This window comes from Podarcis melisellensis (genome assembly GCF_964234715.1).
Source record: "Podarcis melisellensis genome assembly, chromosome: 5".
Classification (NCBI taxonomy): domain Eukaryota; kingdom Metazoa; phylum Chordata; class Lepidosauria; order Squamata; family Lacertidae; genus Podarcis; species Podarcis melisellensis.
This window is the reverse complement of record NC_138537.1, coordinates 42,235,494-42,254,149: the sequence shown is the minus strand read 5'-3', so window position 1 is coordinate 42,254,149 and position 18,656 is coordinate 42,235,494. Positions and strand designations below refer to the sequence as shown.

Sequence of the window (18,656 nt, the reverse complement as noted above, 5' to 3'; positions counted from 1 at the left end):
TGCTGGTGAAATAACATTGACCAGCTGGATAGATGGAATTCTCAGCAGTGTTCAAGGGGAGTACTCAGAGCCCCAAACTTTTGCTTAAAAAAACATGAATTTTGGAAACTGATAAATGGTGGGCTATTTGCACTGACACAAAAAAAGGGCGGGGGAAGGAGAAGCTGCCTTTTTCTATGCAATGAAAAACAATAAAAGTTACCTTACCAATATCTGGGAGAATTGCTAAGATCCCTGCCCTTCTTCCAAGGAGCTCAGCGTGGTGGCAAATGGGTATTGTCCAATTTTATCCATTTTGAGATGAGTGAAGCTGAGAGGTGGGCTGCCCAGTGAGCTTCCTGACTTAAGTAGGCATGTCTACTCAGAAGTAAGTGCTAGGTGTGTACAGGAGTGCACCATGAATGGGAATTTGAACCCATTCATGCTTAGCACTCCATGCACTACAACATATAGGTCATACCCTAGGCCAGGAAGTGTAACACCAGCAGTCTCAGTCCTGGAAAATGTTTCTGCATTCTGTGCTCAGTGGTAGAGTGTCTGACTCACATGCAGAAGGGCCCAGGTTCAACCCCTGGCATCTCCAGGTAGGGCTGTGAGAGACCCCTCCCTGCAACACCGGAGAGCTGCTGCCCGTCAGTGTAGGAAATACCAAATGAGATGGACCATGGTGTGACTCATAATAAAGTTGCTTCCTCTGTTCCATTTGTTGATTGGCCATTCATGCAGAAAATTAATTTCATCATGCACGAGGACACAGTTGAAACTTTTATGCACATAAAGCAGGGGTGCAGATTGAAGCCTCTTCCACCACACAGCCAAGTATAGCTGTCTATTTCATGCCAACTCCTTTTGGACTAAGTACTCTGGTGATCCTCCTCACCCATTAGCACCTCATTTGTTATCACTGTCACCCAGCCACACTGACTCTTTGTTGCTTTGAGCTCACCCCCCCATCCCATCCCATTTTCCTGTTGATCACTGTTGACATTAACCCTGCATCCACAACTCTCCCCCTCCTTCCAGGCTGAGTTGCACAGACCCAGACACACACCTCCCCCCACCCCACCCCACCCCAACCATTTTGGCAAAGCAAATTTCTCCTCCTTATTGGTATTCGGCAAATCACTCTCAGCACCGAGCCTCTTGCCTTCTTCCCACAGAAGGGTCTTTTGTCAGTTATGCCATTTAAGCACACACACTCCCCTCCCCAGCACTGTGGGATTGTGGTAGAGAATTGCAAATGGTAAACCCTGACATGTCTGGTGACAAGACTTGCCCCTTCACCAGGGGGGAAAGCATAAAGGCAGGACAACTCTCACTTCACAGGGAGCACTTTGCAGGAATGTGCATCCAAGAAAAAGAAAACAGGTCAGGTCCAAACCAGCACCAAATCAACAGGTTGTCACTGTTCAATTGGGGGTTGAAATGCCTATTCACTGCATTCCTGATGGCATGAGATAGCTCAGCTGGTTAAAGAGCGGTTGCAGATTCTATCACCATATGGGAAAGATGCATATTCCTGCCCTGCAGGGGGTTAGACTAGATCAGCGGTTCTCAACCTGTGGGTCCCCAGATGTTGTTGGACTACAACTCCCATCATCCCTGAGCTCTGGCCTTGCTAGCTGGGGTGATGGGAGTTGTAGTTCAACAACATCTGGGGACCCACAGGTTGAGAAAGGATGGATTAGGTGATCCTTAATATCCCTTCCAACTTTACAATTCTGTAATTCAACGATTCTAAAATGGGAAGTAGTCATTAGTCTTAAGAGGAGCAGTTGAGGGAGCTGGGTATATTTAGCCTGGTAAAAATGAGACTGAGAGGAGAAATGATAGCCACCTTCAGAAATCTAAAGGGCTGTCACATGGAAGATGGAGCAAACTTGGATTCAAGTTACAGGAAAGGGGATTCTGACTAAACACCCGGAAGAAACTTTCTGATGGTAAGAGATGCTTAATAGTGGAGCAGACTTCCTCAGGTGGTGGTGACCTCTTCTTCCTTGGAGGCTTTTAAGCAGAGGCTGGATGCTTTGGGTGAGATCTCTGCATTGCAGGGGACTTGACTAGAAGATCCACAGGGTCCCTTCCAACTCTACACTTCCATGATTCTATTACAGTGGTACCTCTGGTTACAGACACTTCAGGTTACAGATGCTTCAGGTTACAGACTCCGCTAACCCAGAAATAGTACCTCAGGTTAAGAACTTTGCTTCAGGATGAGAACATAAATTGTGTGGCAGTAGCAGCTGTTTGCCCCATTAGCTAAAGTGGTACCTCAGGTTAAGAACAGTGTCAGATTAAGAACAGACCTCCGGAATGAATTAAGTTCTTAACCCGAGGTACCACTGTATTCATTTATCTTTAAGAGCTCACAAAGAACATAGCTATGATAACATGCTTATATATTATATTATTTATTATATCCTACTTTCTCCCTTAATTCAAAGTATCTTGGACCCAATGGGTTGTGTTGCTGTTGTTTTTTAAAAAGGAAACTTGGTGTAGATCTGATTGCTCTGACAACACATAAAATGACGACACCTGCTGCTTCCACAGATGGTCCTGATTTGTGGCACTACATGGAACACACTGCCGGGGGTCTGTTCCAAGTTTGGAAGATGCTCATTGCCTCATCAAACATACATATTTGCAACCAGGAGAGAAACTATGCATCTCCAGCAAGTACTGAAGGGTGTGGGGGGACGGGACGGACATGCACTGCATCTATCCTAAGGCAATAAGTCAAAATCTGCAAATTAGGTCATTTTGTATGCCACTGTAGAAAGCCCTAAACGTGCATTGTCAAAATGCAAATAGCCTTTGTTGATAACTTTGTTAATAACCAGGATGGCCAGCAATATATCGTCTCTTCATCTATTACCTCTTTATTGCCTAGAATACATTTCATATGTGTGCTATGGAAACTGCATGCCAAAAGAGGATTTCTTATGAAAAGTGATGGAACTGGAGATTAATGGAAAGAGATTCTTAGACTGCTGCCTGAACGAAAGTTGGCAAGAGAACCATCACCATATATCCCATGCTGTTGTTTTTAGTTGAAAGCAGTTGTGGTATTTGGGGGTGGGGGTGGTATTTGGGGGAGGCATCAACAGATATAAGATACCTGCCTATTCTTTCCTGCAGAAATGATGAGATGGGGTTCGAGGCAATCTGCCATTCAGGAACTGACCAGACCTGCTTAGCTTCAGAAAAGTGGCTATATTGCCATGTGTCCCCAATTCTACAATAAAACTATATCCTCTTAATGGAACCGGAGGTTCAGACATTTGGTATTCATAATACTATTGAGTGGCTATAGGCTAAACCAATTGAAATGGCAGCCCAGTGACATTTATAGGCTTAGTTAACCAGGTTTCCTATTTGCTTCCTTTAAAAGGAACTCATTCTGATCATGATAGTGACAAATTGTATGGATTCCAGAACAATAATCTTAGAAGTCACACAGCAGACTGGGTTTGTTTGTTTTTAAAGTAAAATAATAAAAAGGAGTCAGAGGCGGCTGCAATCTTCAGTGAAGATACAGCAAGGGGAGGGAATGCTTCACCCTTTGCCCTCCAGCCATTTTTCCCCATTCAAAATTACCTCTCCTGTGATGAAAAGAGGTATCTATGTCCTTTCCCCATAGGTGGCAAAGCTGCTGAGGAAGGGTGAATCTTTAGCAGAGGGAGAAAAGATTAAGCAGACCCTGCCTTGCCAGTCCTTCACTCGAACATGAAGCCTCGATGGTTGATATATCTATAGCTATATCCATTCTGTCTATCTATCTCAGAGAAAGTGACTGTTACGCAAGTTTGTGGTGTAATGTCTAGTTTGATCCGTATTTGGAAGACTGTGAATGTGGACAGGAGTGCTGTGAGTGTCCACAGAGATGGAGGCACGGCATTGTCATTCACATGGTGTGGACGAAAACAGTAATGCTGCCTTGTATAGAGTAGCTGGATAAAACAGCTGTAGAGTCAAGAGAACAAGGAGACAGATGATCATACTCTGTGGCCAGGCCGGCAAGGAATAACAAGCAACTTGTATCTTGAAACCTACATTGTTTTATCTCCACAATTTTCTTTCCCTGTCACCACTTTTGCCTATCTTTCGGACATCACTGTGGGTCACCAACTATATGCATAGCAAGGAGGAGAGCGATGGAAATGTATTTGGCTGCATGATTGCCAAGGTCACCTTCCCGCCTTGGTAATTTTCCTTGATGGGAAACAAGATTCATTTTTAACAGCTCTTCATTTTCACAGTGACACTGCCCTCCTGCTAGTGAGAGACTGGGGGGGGAAGTGGGGGAGGCCTGGCCCTTTGTTCCTCCGTCCAGTGCTGACAGTTTAATTAAACCCCATTTGAGGCAGGGTCAGCAAGGTCAGGTGCTCTCCAGCAAAATATCAACTAAGCACCATTTTCAGGCACCAAGGCTACTTAATGAGATACTCTCCAGAGGACAAAGAGCATAGGTTTAAGGACACCTTTGGTAAATCACCACCTCTCAGCCTAACCTATCTCACAGGTTTCCTGTGAGGACAAAATACCGTAGACCTATATATGCCATCTTAAAGGGAATGAGGGACCTAAATCAAAACAACTACACCACATATATACCATGAAGATAGTCAGTGATGCAACAGCAGTTAGGAAAGAGCAACTTCGGGAGAGGCAGCCATGATAGTCTGAGGCATGGAAAACGACAAGTCTTTATAGTGCTACAGGACTCTCTGGCTGTGTCCAAACAACAGTTTAAAGTGGATTTGATGCACCCCAGGTGTCCATATCTTTTGCATCATCCATACAATGTTGCTCTTATTCAAGTAGTATTCCATACTCTCCCCACCTCACCCCATCTAATTTGGATTTTCCTAAGGAGGGAAATCCAACATAAAATTGCATGTTACCCAGCTGTGGATGTATGGAAGCACATTGGGTGGGTAGGGTGTTTTCCGTCACCTATCACCACACCCCCTGTTGGTGAGTCACTTCTTTGTAGGCTGTTGGTGGGGCTGGTCAGGACACACACATATTTACTTTGTATTCTTTTACCCACTATTTTGTACCCATGATACCTGTGTGCACACCCACAATGGACTTCAGGTTTCCAGAACTCAGAGAGGGTGGGGCCAGGTCAGGCTGAACATACACATGCACACATAAACAAAACAAAACAAAACAAAACAAAACAAAACAAAACACAAAACAAAACAAAACTGTAACCCAGTATTTTGGGCAAATCTGGTATGTTGGAAAACCTGTATCTAAAAAAATAAAATAAAAATTAAAGTATAGATGAAAACACATAAACAAATGCCTTCATGCACGCCCACAATGGACCTCAGGTTTTCAGAACTTAAGGAGGGTAGGGAAATACTAATTGAGGGGAGGGAACGGCAACATCATGTAAATACACCTCATCAAGCACAGTCCACTAGTGGAGATTTCAATTCAAAGCATTCATGCATATGCAGAGATGAATGTACACAAAAGTTCACATGGAAAAATCTGTGCAACCCACATGGGCATTAGCACTAGATGAAATATGCCTTGTAGAAAGAATGCCCAAAAAGACATGTCCATATCCAAATCCAGACATGCTGACTGGTGAATTCTGAGTTCAAATGCAGGTTACTGATCAACATTAGCAGGTACCTTTCCTTGGAGCTGATGACTTCGAGTCCTGCCTCAGATCATTTCCCCCAAACACCATCTTCTCTCCACACTGTGCTTTTCCCACTGAAACTTTTCCTTTAATCTAAACACACCACTGCCTTGCCCATTAGTTGACACAGTCTGCTCCCCCACAGTGGTACAGCCTTATACAGTGTGAGTCCTTTAAAAGAGGCCCTGTGGATACAGAGTACACATGTTCCACGGGGCCCTCTTTTAAAAGACTCACCTGGAAATGCCCCCTTGGAAGGAAGTCCCATTGAGTTCTGGTAAGTGGGTAGTTGACTGAAGTCTTAGTCCTTTTACACAAAGGTCCATGAGGTGGAGAGAGAGAAATTCTCCAGTGCCACAACACGCCCTCTCAACCTGCCTACCTGGCAAACAATCACAATTACAGGCCAAAGGCTTAGAGCAGACTTCAACTAACAGGAGCCACATACCTAGGACCAGTGCTTTTTTTCCTTTAAAAAATATGTTTAGGGGTACTCTCATTTTCCTACTCATATTGAGGCCAAACTTAGATTCACAAAATGTTTAGGGGTATATGTTCCCCTGAATCCCCCCCCCCCCGAGAAAAAACACTGCCTAGGACTGATATTTTTTTTAAATGTCATTTGCAAAAGTGATCATTAAGATTACATTACAAATCTCAACAGGTTTTGAACTATCATGATTTCTCTTGTGAAATGTAATTTTGTATAGATGCTGGGAATTCTTCAAGAACACCCCCAAAGGTTTCTTGAGGGAAACTGTTACAATCAAACCAGCTTGTTTGCCACTTAATAATAGCCTTGAGAAACATTCATAACTGAAAAGGGGGGCATCCTTTGTATTCAAAGAGACTGTGAGGAATAAAGGGCCATCCTCTAAAACGAGACTCATAAAGGACATGGGAGGACAGCTGGCTTGTAGGGTGACACCACTTCCAGCTGTGCGACCAAGATTTCCCATGCAAGGCATGGTAACCGCAGTTTAAGGCTGTCATTCCTGCTAGTGCTCAGAGTTGATTTAAATGCACCAGACTCAGTTTCACCCTAACCGAATTCATCATCGTCATGGTGGGAAAATACTATTTGTGTTATAGGAGAAAACAATAAACTGCAGAGGGCATTTTATGACTAGTACGGGATATTAAGGCTGGAATGATCCATAGGAGAGGAGACAGGAGTAAACATCAGAGGAGAACTCCATACACAACTCACTGAAAGTCAGAACACAAGGAGTCACTCCAGGCTTTGAGTCTGGCAGCACATCGGGGTCAGTATTATCCTCCTCATATTATAAATGTGAGTTGGGGGACACTAGTGTTTCAAACTTGGAATATTGTAGTGGCCTGCTTAACATCACCTAATATATTCATAGCTGCATTGTGTGCTAAACTAATGAATTTCTGGGCTCACTGCTCATTTTCTTTACCACGGTCCATGAAGGACGTTGCTTTTCTCCCTGCCCAGCTCTAATATGTTGGGCAGCTTGTCCTTATGACCGTTCCAATTCCAAGGAGAATTTCCACACCAACAGCAAATACTTGCAGAAACATTCAATTAAAGGCATGTAGTCAGGAGAAGTCAATAGAGAAGTTCCAAGCACTGTACATAGTTGTTCTCTGTAAAAGAACAACACAAAGCTTAAAATGTGACAAGGAACTAAAGGTGATGGGGGAAATGGTTAGAAACTGTGAAGAGCCAGATCTTCTAAGACTAGGACCCCTCCCCTACCATCCACTTCGCCTTGCCTCTGTCTAGCTGTTTTACCTCTTGGCCAACAAAGGAAGGAAATATGAGGGAGTCTCCTAAACATTCCTCCCTCCCACATCCATCTTCTGTTGATGAGATTTGGGTTTACAAGGATGGCATTAAAGACAGAGCCGATTAAGGGAGGGGGCAGAATTCTGCTCTACTATAATTATCTTAATTGTTTTATTTCTAATGTAAAAGCCAGAGGTGACCTTGATGCAGCATTAGTCCCAGCCAGCATATACTTGTGTGCCATTTCCACACACATCTATGACCCAAGACCTATAGCAATGTCTGTAACTTAATTTTAAAGAGGTACCATTACCAGAGTGTGAGCATGCTGTCACACAGCTTATGCATTTGGTTCCTCTGACTGGTTGAGCCTATGTCCTGAAAGAAGGAGACGAGGTGTGGTAGTTGTGGGGAAGCTAGTCTGTAACCAGCCAGTGAACTGGGCAGTGTTTCTCCACAGGCCACTGCCTACAGCTTTCCTGGCATCCTTCTTTCCAAAGTGACTCACTCAATTTCAGTGACTGAACTTAAATATCCCACAGCACCTAAGACACGGGGTCCAGCTAATGCACTGGTATTGCCACCAGGCCTGAAATTCCAAAAGGCAAATAATGCACCTCACCTGAAGACACACATACTCAAAGCCTTTTCTACATTTGAACATATATCATCATTAATCTCTCAAGACTGGATATTTTTCCATCTGCAGTACTTGAGGGTCGATTCCAAAAGATCCCACCTGACGTCTTTGCCCCTGTGGAGATCGTAGCACCAAAACAGCGGCAGACGTCCTCCTGTCTTGTACTCTCTACAAAGACCTGAGGAACTAGATCATCACTCCACTCATACTAACCATCCCAGGGCACTCAACCACTGCCACAATGTCCTTTCTTCTATCAGATCAAAATGAGCAGATAACAGCAAAGGTTGCTAGGTTCATAGCAGGGGCAATCAGAATAAGGGCCACTAACTGACAGCTGATTTAGGACTTGTGCTCTTATATCAAATTTCCTTTTCTGCGTATATTGTAATGTTTTACTGTTGCTATGGCCATTGGCTAACGCGAATAAAGTTTTATCTTACCTATCATTAATCTCATTTGGGGATCTGGTTGGACTGTTTATATTAATGTTTAAAGCAGGACTGACGACTTATTATTTTTTGCTAATGGTGTTGGTTTTTCTTTTTCTATTTGCATTTTTTAAGAGAGAGAGGGACATAATTACAAGTCTGTTCTGTGACATCCTTAATATCTGAGACTGAAGCATATACAAGAATGTCCTATTTTTTTTAACAACTCGCCTCAAATTGGTAAGATTTTGTATTCCAGAGATACCTTAAACACAACAAATATGGAAGAAATACAACAACCAAAGGAGTCCTTCCAAGGGAGGGAGCATCATGGCCGAATGAACAAAGGTTCTCAAAGAGCTATGAATACCCGAAACACCTAAAGAAAAGTACCCATATTTCTGAAAGACACACTTCTGGCAGCATCAGTTCTTGTACAGCACTTCCTAGTGTGATCTGTGTGTCTTTCTGGAAAATTATCAGACTGTGAAATATGAATGTTGAGTTCTACAGTTGTTCCATGGCAGCAAACATTACAAAGTCCTCCAATACTGAACTTGAATGGCCCTGTGCCAATGACTATGAAAGCATAATGCTTCTTCCTACAAACAAATCAAAGGTTACAGCGTACCCAAGGGAAACTTAGGTATGTGGAAACTCATGATACTTAACATTTGTCCTCCAAAACAGGGACAAAATCCCCCCCCCCCAGTTGTATATGCAATTCTCAGCTTATTTGACCACTTGCATTCCTTCATTCTAGACCAAGGGCTTATGAATGCACATCATTTTTTAAAAACTCAGAACCAGGCAGACATGGCTGGCCCACCCCTACAATAAGGGAGGAAATCCTCTACCTCCCCCGTCACCACTTCCTTGACACGGGGCACCATAGCCACCAGCTCTTCTATTTCATCCCAAGTTTTTCAGAGCTTTGTAAATTAATACAAGAACATTGAACCTGGCTAGGTAGCAGATAGGCAGCTTCTGCAGAGATTTTAACAACAGTGTAACATGTTGTCACCTATCTGCCCCCATCAGCAGTTTAGCCACCACAGACGAGGCCCAAGGGCAGCCCCACGTACAGCATATTGTAGTAATTAAGACTTGAGGTTACCAACATATGAACTAGAGAAGTCGGCTGTCCCTGACCAGGAACGGCCATACCTGGTGAACCAGATGAAGCTGGTAGAAGGCACTCCTAGCCAGAGAGGACACTTGAGCCTCTAGGGACAAAGATACATCCAGGGGTACCAAAAGAGCCTCCATCTTCTCAGGATTCCAACACAATTCATTAGCCCTCCTGCAGGTCCACCACTGCATCCAGACACTGGCCCAGAGCTTGCACAGCCTCATATCTGATTCAGATGTCACCAAGAAATAGGGTTGTGTGCCATTGCCTTTCACTGAAATGCCTTGTGATATAATATAATATAATGAAATAATATAAATATTGTGTGTATCTGCTACATCTAACAGAAGGTTGAAAATTAATCACATCCAGGCCAGATCAGGTAGGGAAGAAGTAGCTTTGCACTGCAGGGTTTAATCCATCCAGAACTTCATAGTTAGCGTGACACCCTGGTTTTATGTGTGGGTTTGTGAGTGTGTACTTGTGTGCACCTATGCTCTGGAGCCCCTCATGCAAACTCACAAATGTCTACATTTTTATTTATGGAAATTTGCATCCAACTTACCCATTCTCAGAGTAGATCCACTGAAATCAATGCACTTGCCTTAGTCAAGGACAATGATTTCAATGGGTCTGTTCTGAGTATGACTTGGGGATACATCGTTCTGGGAGGGGGCGATACACAGTTGTGGGGGCACACTGTCCAAAACAGTGAATAACTGTTTAACAGCTTGAAGAAGCAAAGTCGACAGTCAATGGCAATAAGCTAGATCGAGCCATCAGCTGCCATGGTAACGGCTGCCTCAGAAACCGTGCCTTTTAGGGGGCTTGGCACAGGCCTATCCCCTCTCTTGTCCTTTTATAATCACATATAAAACAGAGGAAACCATCTCCTTGGTACTTCCTTTCACACTCATTCCTAAGGTCTTGCATCTGGATGAGAAGCATGTCCTGGAGAGCAGTGGGAAATATCTGCACATGCCTCCTGTCCTTGTTCTTGGGATTGGATTGGAGCCCCGAACAAACCAGGCCAAGCTGACATTCCTCAGGAATCAACCTGGCACTCCTTAAAATGTTGGGAGAGGGAAGGGAAGCAAACACTTATTCTCTGAAACCTCTGCTTCCCTTACACGGCTGTGCTCTTTCTCTAGCCACAGAATGCCACCCACTGGCTGAGGATACTGTGCTATGATCGTGTGGGCTTCTCCAACTGGGCTTTTTTCCTCTTCCCAATATAATTCCAGGCACTCTGCAGAGTCTGGTTTGCATGGGTAAAAATGAAATGACAATGTTACTGTGTTAAGTCTAATGGCTTGTCTTCCTTAGCTCTGACAGGGGTCCATTTCAGACACTTGATCGGAAGAATATGGCTTTAGACATCTGTACCCTGCCACATATTCATAGCCTCCAGCAAGGAACAATGTAAGTAAGAATTTGAAGCTAATATATGTTGATTTTCTGATCTTCATGAGTTTTTAATCTCTCTAAGAAACTCATATGTCATTAGAAAAGCCATTTGTAAGTGAAGGATACAAAATGAAGATAAAAATTACCGTATTTTTCACTCTATAAGATGCACCAGACCACAAGACGCACCTAGTTTTTGGAGGAGGAAAACAAGGAAAAAAATATTCTGAATCTCAGAAGCCAGAACAGCAAGAGGGATCGCTGCGCAGTGAAAGCAGCAATTCCTCTTGCTGTTCTGGCTTCTGTGATAGCTGTGCAGCCTGCATTCACTCCATAAGACGCACACACATTTCCCTTTACTTTTTAGGAGGGAAAAAGTGAGTCTTATAGAGCAAAATATACGGTAACTACTCTCTGATGCACTGCAGCCCATCCCTTCCCCTTATAACTCAGGTCGACAAAATGGCACCTTCCCAATGTTATCATACTCCAACTTCCACCAGCCCCAGCCAGTGTAGCTAATAGTCAGGAATGATGGGAGCTGTAGGCCAGAAATATCTGCAAAGCATCACATTGGCTACCTCTGACACAGTAAGGACCCTCATTCTCTGTGTGGGTAGGGAGAATGTATACCAGCATATAATTTTTACAAGAACACTTGTGATGATTTAAAATCTTTTAATTGTGGTTGTATGAACTTCTGTTCTTAAATGAGATCTGAAAGTTCTTCCACCAGCCTCTAGAAAGTGGTCTTTAAAAATCAGGCAAGCCTGGATAAGTGAAGATGGGGAAGGGAAATAAGACAGGAAAAATGAAATGACTCATGGTTATCCGCCAACCTCTACAAAAGCTAAAAAACAAAAAGTATTCCAAGCCAAAAACTCAGCTTAAGTAATTCATTTGTTTCTACTAGTAGTTCTCCTATTGCAAGCTGTCATCTCTGCTAATGCTTCTACCTTCTGTGTTTGTGCCCCCCCCCCCCCACACACACTTTAACAATGCAAGTGGCTTTTTCTGACTCAAAAGCTTTGCCAGAAGCCCTTTTTGAATCCCTCCAACATGTGATAATGAGCCTTGGCAGGTGCCCACCCCCTATGATTTTGATAATGTTTTGTTAGCAGCTGCCGGTGCATAGAGAAGAAAACATGTTATGCAAGTCATTGTTACTTTTGTATTTATAGAAGCCATAAAGAAATACATAATTATAAACACGTTTTATGGGCAACTTCATATTTCAAGTTATTAGCACAAGCTTTTAAGGAGGCAGATCTACAAAGGAAATGTTATTTTATACTTCCTTTTATTAATTATTTTACATGAACATTTTATCTTTAATCTTTATTTTTAAAAGACACGGTTGTTCATTTTCTGTCTTTCCTAGCTCTTGGTAATTAGCAAGGGAGGATAGAAGTGATTATATATTGTCTGTTCAGCTAGGGAGACAAAATGTTTAGATTCACAATCAACTCAGCAAAGCAAAAATCTAAAGAGCCCTCTTGCATCAGTCATCACAGGCCTTTTTTGTGGAGTATACAGGTGTACACAGACACAAACGGATGCTTAATGGTACCTATGCAATTTGGGACGTAGAAACCTCTGACTTCTGCATGTCTGGAATGAAGCCCACTGTATACAAAGGGAACAGTCACATCTGCTTGCCCACCCACTTTCTGCCTCTGGCCCTGTCCAGCACCAGCAAGCAACCCCTGTTGAACATGGCGCTCAAGCTGAAAAATATCCCCCACCTCTGTTTTACAGGAAAGCTTTCTAGATAAATGATCAATGATCAACTTCCATGTCTCTGCTGCTATTCCATGTAGGCATTCAGCAGGATTCAGTCCACCTAAAATCTGCAGTTCATGGTGGATTGTGGTCATCTGTGTGCAACACATGACCTTTGAAATGCCCAATACATATACCGTATTTTTCGCTCTATAACACGCACCCGACCATAACACGCACATAGTTTTTAGAGGAGGAAAATCCGTAGGCATGCCACCCATAGGCATTCCCTCCATAACAAGCACAGACATTTCCCCTTACTTTCTAGGAGGAAAAAAGTGAGTGTTATGGTGCAAAAAAATACGGTAATGTCCTCAGCTTCCAAGTGATATGTATGAAGATCTCAAGAACCCCCTAGTCTTTCCATACCCAGGTGGCAATAATACCAAGCTGTGTACACACAACATTTTATTCTGGAATCAATGGAGACTGAGTACTTGTTTCTTCTATGTAGTTCGCATGCAATCTGGATCTATTGCGTATTCCGCCTTCCTTGAAAAACATTGCTTGAGAAGCTGGTTTAATTCAGAGGGGACTGGGACCTCATTGCAGATTGTTTCCATTTTAAATGCAGTGCGTCCATTTGAAGAGAAATGTAAGCAGACCCATGAATGGGGGAATGTATCAACACCTGCCCAATAACACTGTGGGTGGGTGTATACCAAGGCTGCAGTCACCACTTCCTACTTAATTTACCTGGGGCATATGCAGGAAGGAAAAGGCATAGATAACCTAATCAAGGTGAGGGTTTTCAAATGTGTATCAAGTAACCACACACCTCTTGCGAATGGCAGGATCTAGAATCAAAGACTGAAAGCGGCATGTTGATGATGAGGATGAATGATTCTGGACTGAGAAAAACTACATTTTTTTGTGTTCTACGAACAGGTTAGGGTGCATGCAGCCTCAATTTGTACCATGCCTTAAAACTCTTGTGACCTGGATCTCAAGATGTGACAGTTGTGGACTGGACAAAGGTGATCCGTTTCTCATTCTACACATTCAGGGCACACCGCAGATCCACACCTTGATGTTCTGGTAGCCCCATCAGCCAATTCCAGTACACAGCAATTGGTGCACCACACCCAAAACCGTTTTCTTGCTGCTTTCCCATTCAAGATTTGCAGTACTCCCTCAACACCATTCTTCAAAAGGGCAGAAAAAACAAAAGCAATATGCAATATATTTCCAGGTACTTACAGCCGAGACAATGCTTGGTTATTCTGGAATAGGAGCTCTGGCAAAGTGTGCAGCTGGTTCCGATTCAGACGTCTAGGAAAACAGAGGGGAAGGATTCCTAAGCATTCACAGACTCCCATCATCCCTGATCACTGGTCATGGTAGCCTGGGTTGATGGGAGTTGGGAGTCCACAGGTTCTGCACCTTATTATATGCCCTACAACAATAGCAGCTGTGCTTAAAGGTCACTTGGTTTTTTTGCTGCCACTAGTAGTTTTGTGCCCCAATGATCTCACAGCTTAACTAGAATACCTCCCTAAAACCTTGACCAATATTTTTCAGCCAACTATTCCATTTGCTTCAGCACACCCTTACAGATCAAGAACATAAAAATACTTGTGATAAAAAGTACAAGTGTGTATTTTAAAGAGAAAAGAGGGGTACAAATCCTGTCAAAGGTACATAGGAATGTATAGGCAAACTATACAGATGTGTCAAAATAAAAATAAAAATGTCCAGTAGCACCTTAGAGACCAACTGAGTTTGTTCTGAGTATAAGCTTTCGTGTGCATGCACACTTCTTCAGATGCACACAAAAGTTTATACCCAGAACAAACTTAGTTGGTCTCTGAGGTGCTACTGAACTTTTTTTTTTTATTTCGACTGCGTCAGACCAACACGGCTACCTACCTGTATACAGATGTGTGCAGTTTTAGTGGGAGGGGGGGTTAAATTCAGATTGCAAACTACATGTGTTTTAAAATATAATTTAGTATTGTTTTTAAGGAAGGGGGAGAACAAAGAATCTGAATGGGCAACTGATACGAAGGACCAAGTATCAAGACACAACTAGATAGAGGTCCAATTGTGGTGTTTGCAGATTTGTACAGGACATGGATAACGGTCAGAGAGTGGCCACAGATTAATGAAAAGGCAATGCAGCCTAAATTTCCAATAATGAATTACCCATGATGCTTTATGGATGAAGATTGGGGTTTCTGTATGATATCTCTATACTGATGAAAGTCCATTTAGCCTGGCATTTGCCAATTAAAGGGGTAGCATGTTCTGCACAATGCTAGGCATGCCAGTCTGATCCAGGACTGCACTGGAACAACCCTTTCCCCCTGGCTGTGGCAGGACAAGGGAAGGATATATTCAGAGACAATAGAAGCACGTTTCGCAGGTGACAATTTACAGCTGTTGTGTGGAAAAGAGGCAGACACAGCTTGGGTTGATTTGAACACTGCTCCTCGTTGAACGCACACTGCTGAGAATTATTTTAGATCTGAAAGAAATGGTGAACAGACTGGGAAGCATCTGGGTGTAAATGCCAGCCAGGCTGTTCAGGGCTGGGTGTAAAAACACTTAGTGTTCACACCATCTGCCTGTGTCAGCAGGAGGGTGGGGGTGGAGAAGCACTGGTTCTTGGTGTAGGTACTGGAGCTGACTGCTTTTGAGCTGTTCTCTCCACCCCTGGCCCAGTCCCACCTCTGAACTTCCTAGGACCAAGAAACCCACCAAGTGTATGATCCTAGGCCTGTGAATGGCCTGAATGGAGGGGAGAGAGAAAACAGAATTTCTGCTACACGCCCCCACCACCACCGCATGCCACACACACATCTTTTCCCTCTGTGTGTATACTTCCCCCACCCACAGCTTCTGTAGTTTGATCAGTTCCCTGAGACACTCACAGTCGCTCCAGCTCTTTCATGTCGTCGAACACCCCTCGCTCCACCACGCTGATCTGGTTTTCCATCAGCTGCCTGAAAAAGGAATAAGAGCATCAGAGCTGGGATAGCAGAAGGGAAAAACAAGAGGAAGAGGACAAAGGGAGCCCAGCATCCTAGCAGATGGGAGTTCCTCTTTGTTGGGCTGACTGTGCACAGGATAGGGAAGGGTGTGTGAGCATTTGTTGAAGGCAAGTTGCTGTACAAAGGCATAAATTTGCCCCCTTTGCTCCTGGCCCTGCCCACTACTACTGGCATGTGGCCCTCAGAAGGTTGCCCAGAAAGAAATGGAAAAGGTCCCCCACCTCTGAATTAAAGGGAACACACGCACGCACGCACACACACACACACACAGCAGCCCCACGTGGCTTCCGTAATAACAGGGGTGGAGACATGAGGATAGTATCACTTTGGAGGTAACAGGGAGAGGCCACTCACAGAACTCGCAGCTGCTTCAGCCCAGCAAAGTCATTTTTGTGGATGCGGGTGATGTTGTTCCCATTCAGCTCCCTGTGAAGAGAAGGACAGAAACACTATAAGTTAGGAAGTAGGCACATGGTGCTAGGCTTCAGCCAGGACCAGTTAAAACACATTCAGCTGCCTGAGGCAGAGGACAAAATGGCGCCTGTCCACTGCCATGCCATGTAGAGGCTATGACTGGGCTAGCAGTTGAATCTTATTCCAAGACTCGTGATGGGACAGTATGCTCAACCGCACCTGAGGGCAGCAACCTAGCTTAGAGGCTGCAGGGCAGGTTATGTGCGCAATGCGGAGCTCTCTCCTCTGTTCAGCACCTCCACCTGAGGCGGCCACTGCACTTTACCTAATGGTAGGACCAGCCCAGTGCCAGATCCGTAGTCCCTAATGCAATAGTGCTAGCCTCCTATGTACTATTTCCACACAAGCAAAACAGAGTTCACCTGTCCTGGACAGCATACTATGCTTTCCACATAGTTAGCACCATATTTCACAAGAGTTCATCTATTGAGCAGCAGGGGGTTGTGAGCCTTTCACGCACGCACATACAGGTACGCATAGTTAGGCAGACAGGCAGGACCCACCTTATTCTTCTGACTGTAAATTATTTTAACTAATTTTAATCCTGTATGTTATAGCACTGTAACCCATTCTGGAATCTAGTGGTGAAGGGCAAGTAAGAAATGAAATGAATGGAATAAAAAACAAAATAGCAGCTTTTTCACAAACTTGAGATGGGTCTGAATTCTGACATTTCAACAGCATCTCTTTTTCCTGCCTGCTTCACTGCAGAAAACACGGGGGGGGGGGATATATATTCCTCTTCAGGTCTCTGTGCTACAGCTATTCAGTTTCAAGTTTCATTGTACAATTACTGAGGATGAGAAACAAACTACTCCCCCCTTTCCTCCCCCCTTTTTAATTGAGCCCCAAAATCAGAATCAAAAGTAGCCAGTGGGAGGACTGGTAAGGTTCACCAACAGAAGAGAGGAAAGGAAAAACCTGACTGGTTTGAGCAGGAGTGAAAACCAGAGCCTGGATAGACCAGGGAGAGATTTTAGATGGGATCTGGGATATACAAAGAGTCTGTGTTGAGACAGCATTAAATATGTGAAACTTTAGGTGTGTAATGTAGAGTGTGGAAGTGATGGCTTTTTGGTATGTATTTAGGGTTCTGGGTGTTCAAAGATATCTTTTCTAGCCCAATGTGGTGGCAAAGGAGACTGACACACAGGGAACCACTAATTACTTGCCATGGCTGGAGGAAGCGCCTTTGTGTGCAATGCCAACTCTCTGTCCTTCCAACTGTGATGAATGTGGAGTTTTGGATGCGTCAGAGCAAACATACACAGCACCAGCTTTTCTTCCCACTCTCAGCTTCAACCCACTGCCTACTGATAGGAGGGTCCTGGGACAATTTCTTTGCAATTCCACCTCAGCCAGACTGTTCCACAAATGGATAATTTGTATGCTTGGCTTGCGTAGGGTCAAGACTATGCATATGGCTTTGCCCATGAAACAAGCAAGCATCATCCCTCGGAGAGACCTCATTGTCCAGCTGAAATGGCAGCTAATTGCATCCATTCGATCACAAAGATTGCTGGCCTCCTTTCATTATGAGACTGCTTGGTGCGGGTGGAACGGGGAAGCACGTTTCCAAGACACCAGGAAGGACCACCCTGAATGGATGGGGTGAACAAGCATTGCTCCCTGCCCTTTTGTGTCAGGCTGAAACCTACACTCATTCCTGCTGCAATTATGCAAGCTACAATGACAAACATGCATGGCATAATAAGAACCTGAGGCAGCTAAAAGGCTAATTGCGTACCCACCAATACATAGTGGCTCCAATCCGGGACACCATCTTCCAGGAGTACACTTCTGAGCAAGTCACATGACCCACATGACATCACCCCCCCAAAAAAACCACTTTTCCCAGGCACGGCACCCAAAAATGCACATTTTGGGGTGCCATGCAAAAGCGTTGCCCCGAAAAGCGCCTTTTCAGGGCGAGAGTGTGGCCCAAAATTGTGCAAAATTGAGGCGGCCAAAATGGCTGCCGTCCTCTCGTGAGAAAATATGGGATGTCCCATTTTTTTCCAGGACAGTTGATGGAAATGTAATTGCTCAACAACCTGAATAATTGGGAGCTCGATCTTCTCCACAGAAATAGAGAGCAAGATGCAAAAACTTGCATTTTACAACCATCTTTCCTTTCAGTTCCTGAAATAGGGAGCAGCTAAAGGTAAAGGTATCCAAAACAGGGATAGTCAATGTGGTGCCTTCCAGATGTTTTTAGACTACAATTCCCATCTTGCGTAACCAGCATGGCCAGTGAATGGGGCTGATGGGAGTTGTAATCCATCAACATCTGGGAAACACCCCTGTTAGCTACCCCTGCTCCAAAAGCGGAAAGACTTCTGTTCCTTTAAGAGTTCTGAGGAAAACGTAAGTCAG

General features: G+C 44.0%; 1 protein-coding gene across 1 annotated transcript in view; it reads right to left on the bottom strand.

The window, feature by feature from the left end:
- Positions 1-18,656, bottom strand: part of SLIT1 (slit guidance ligand 1) — a 119,090-nt gene that overhangs the window by 78,226 nt on the left and 22,208 nt on the right. The window contains exons 2-4 of the mRNA XM_081911961.1: positions 16,161-16,232; positions 15,687-15,758; positions 14,014-14,085 (exon numbers count right to left, since the gene is read on the bottom strand). Of these exons, the coding sequence (XP_081768087.1) occupies positions 14,014-14,085; positions 15,687-15,758; positions 16,161-16,232 (216 nt within the window). The remainder of the gene's footprint in view (positions 1-14,013; positions 14,086-15,686; positions 15,759-16,160; positions 16,233-18,656) is intronic.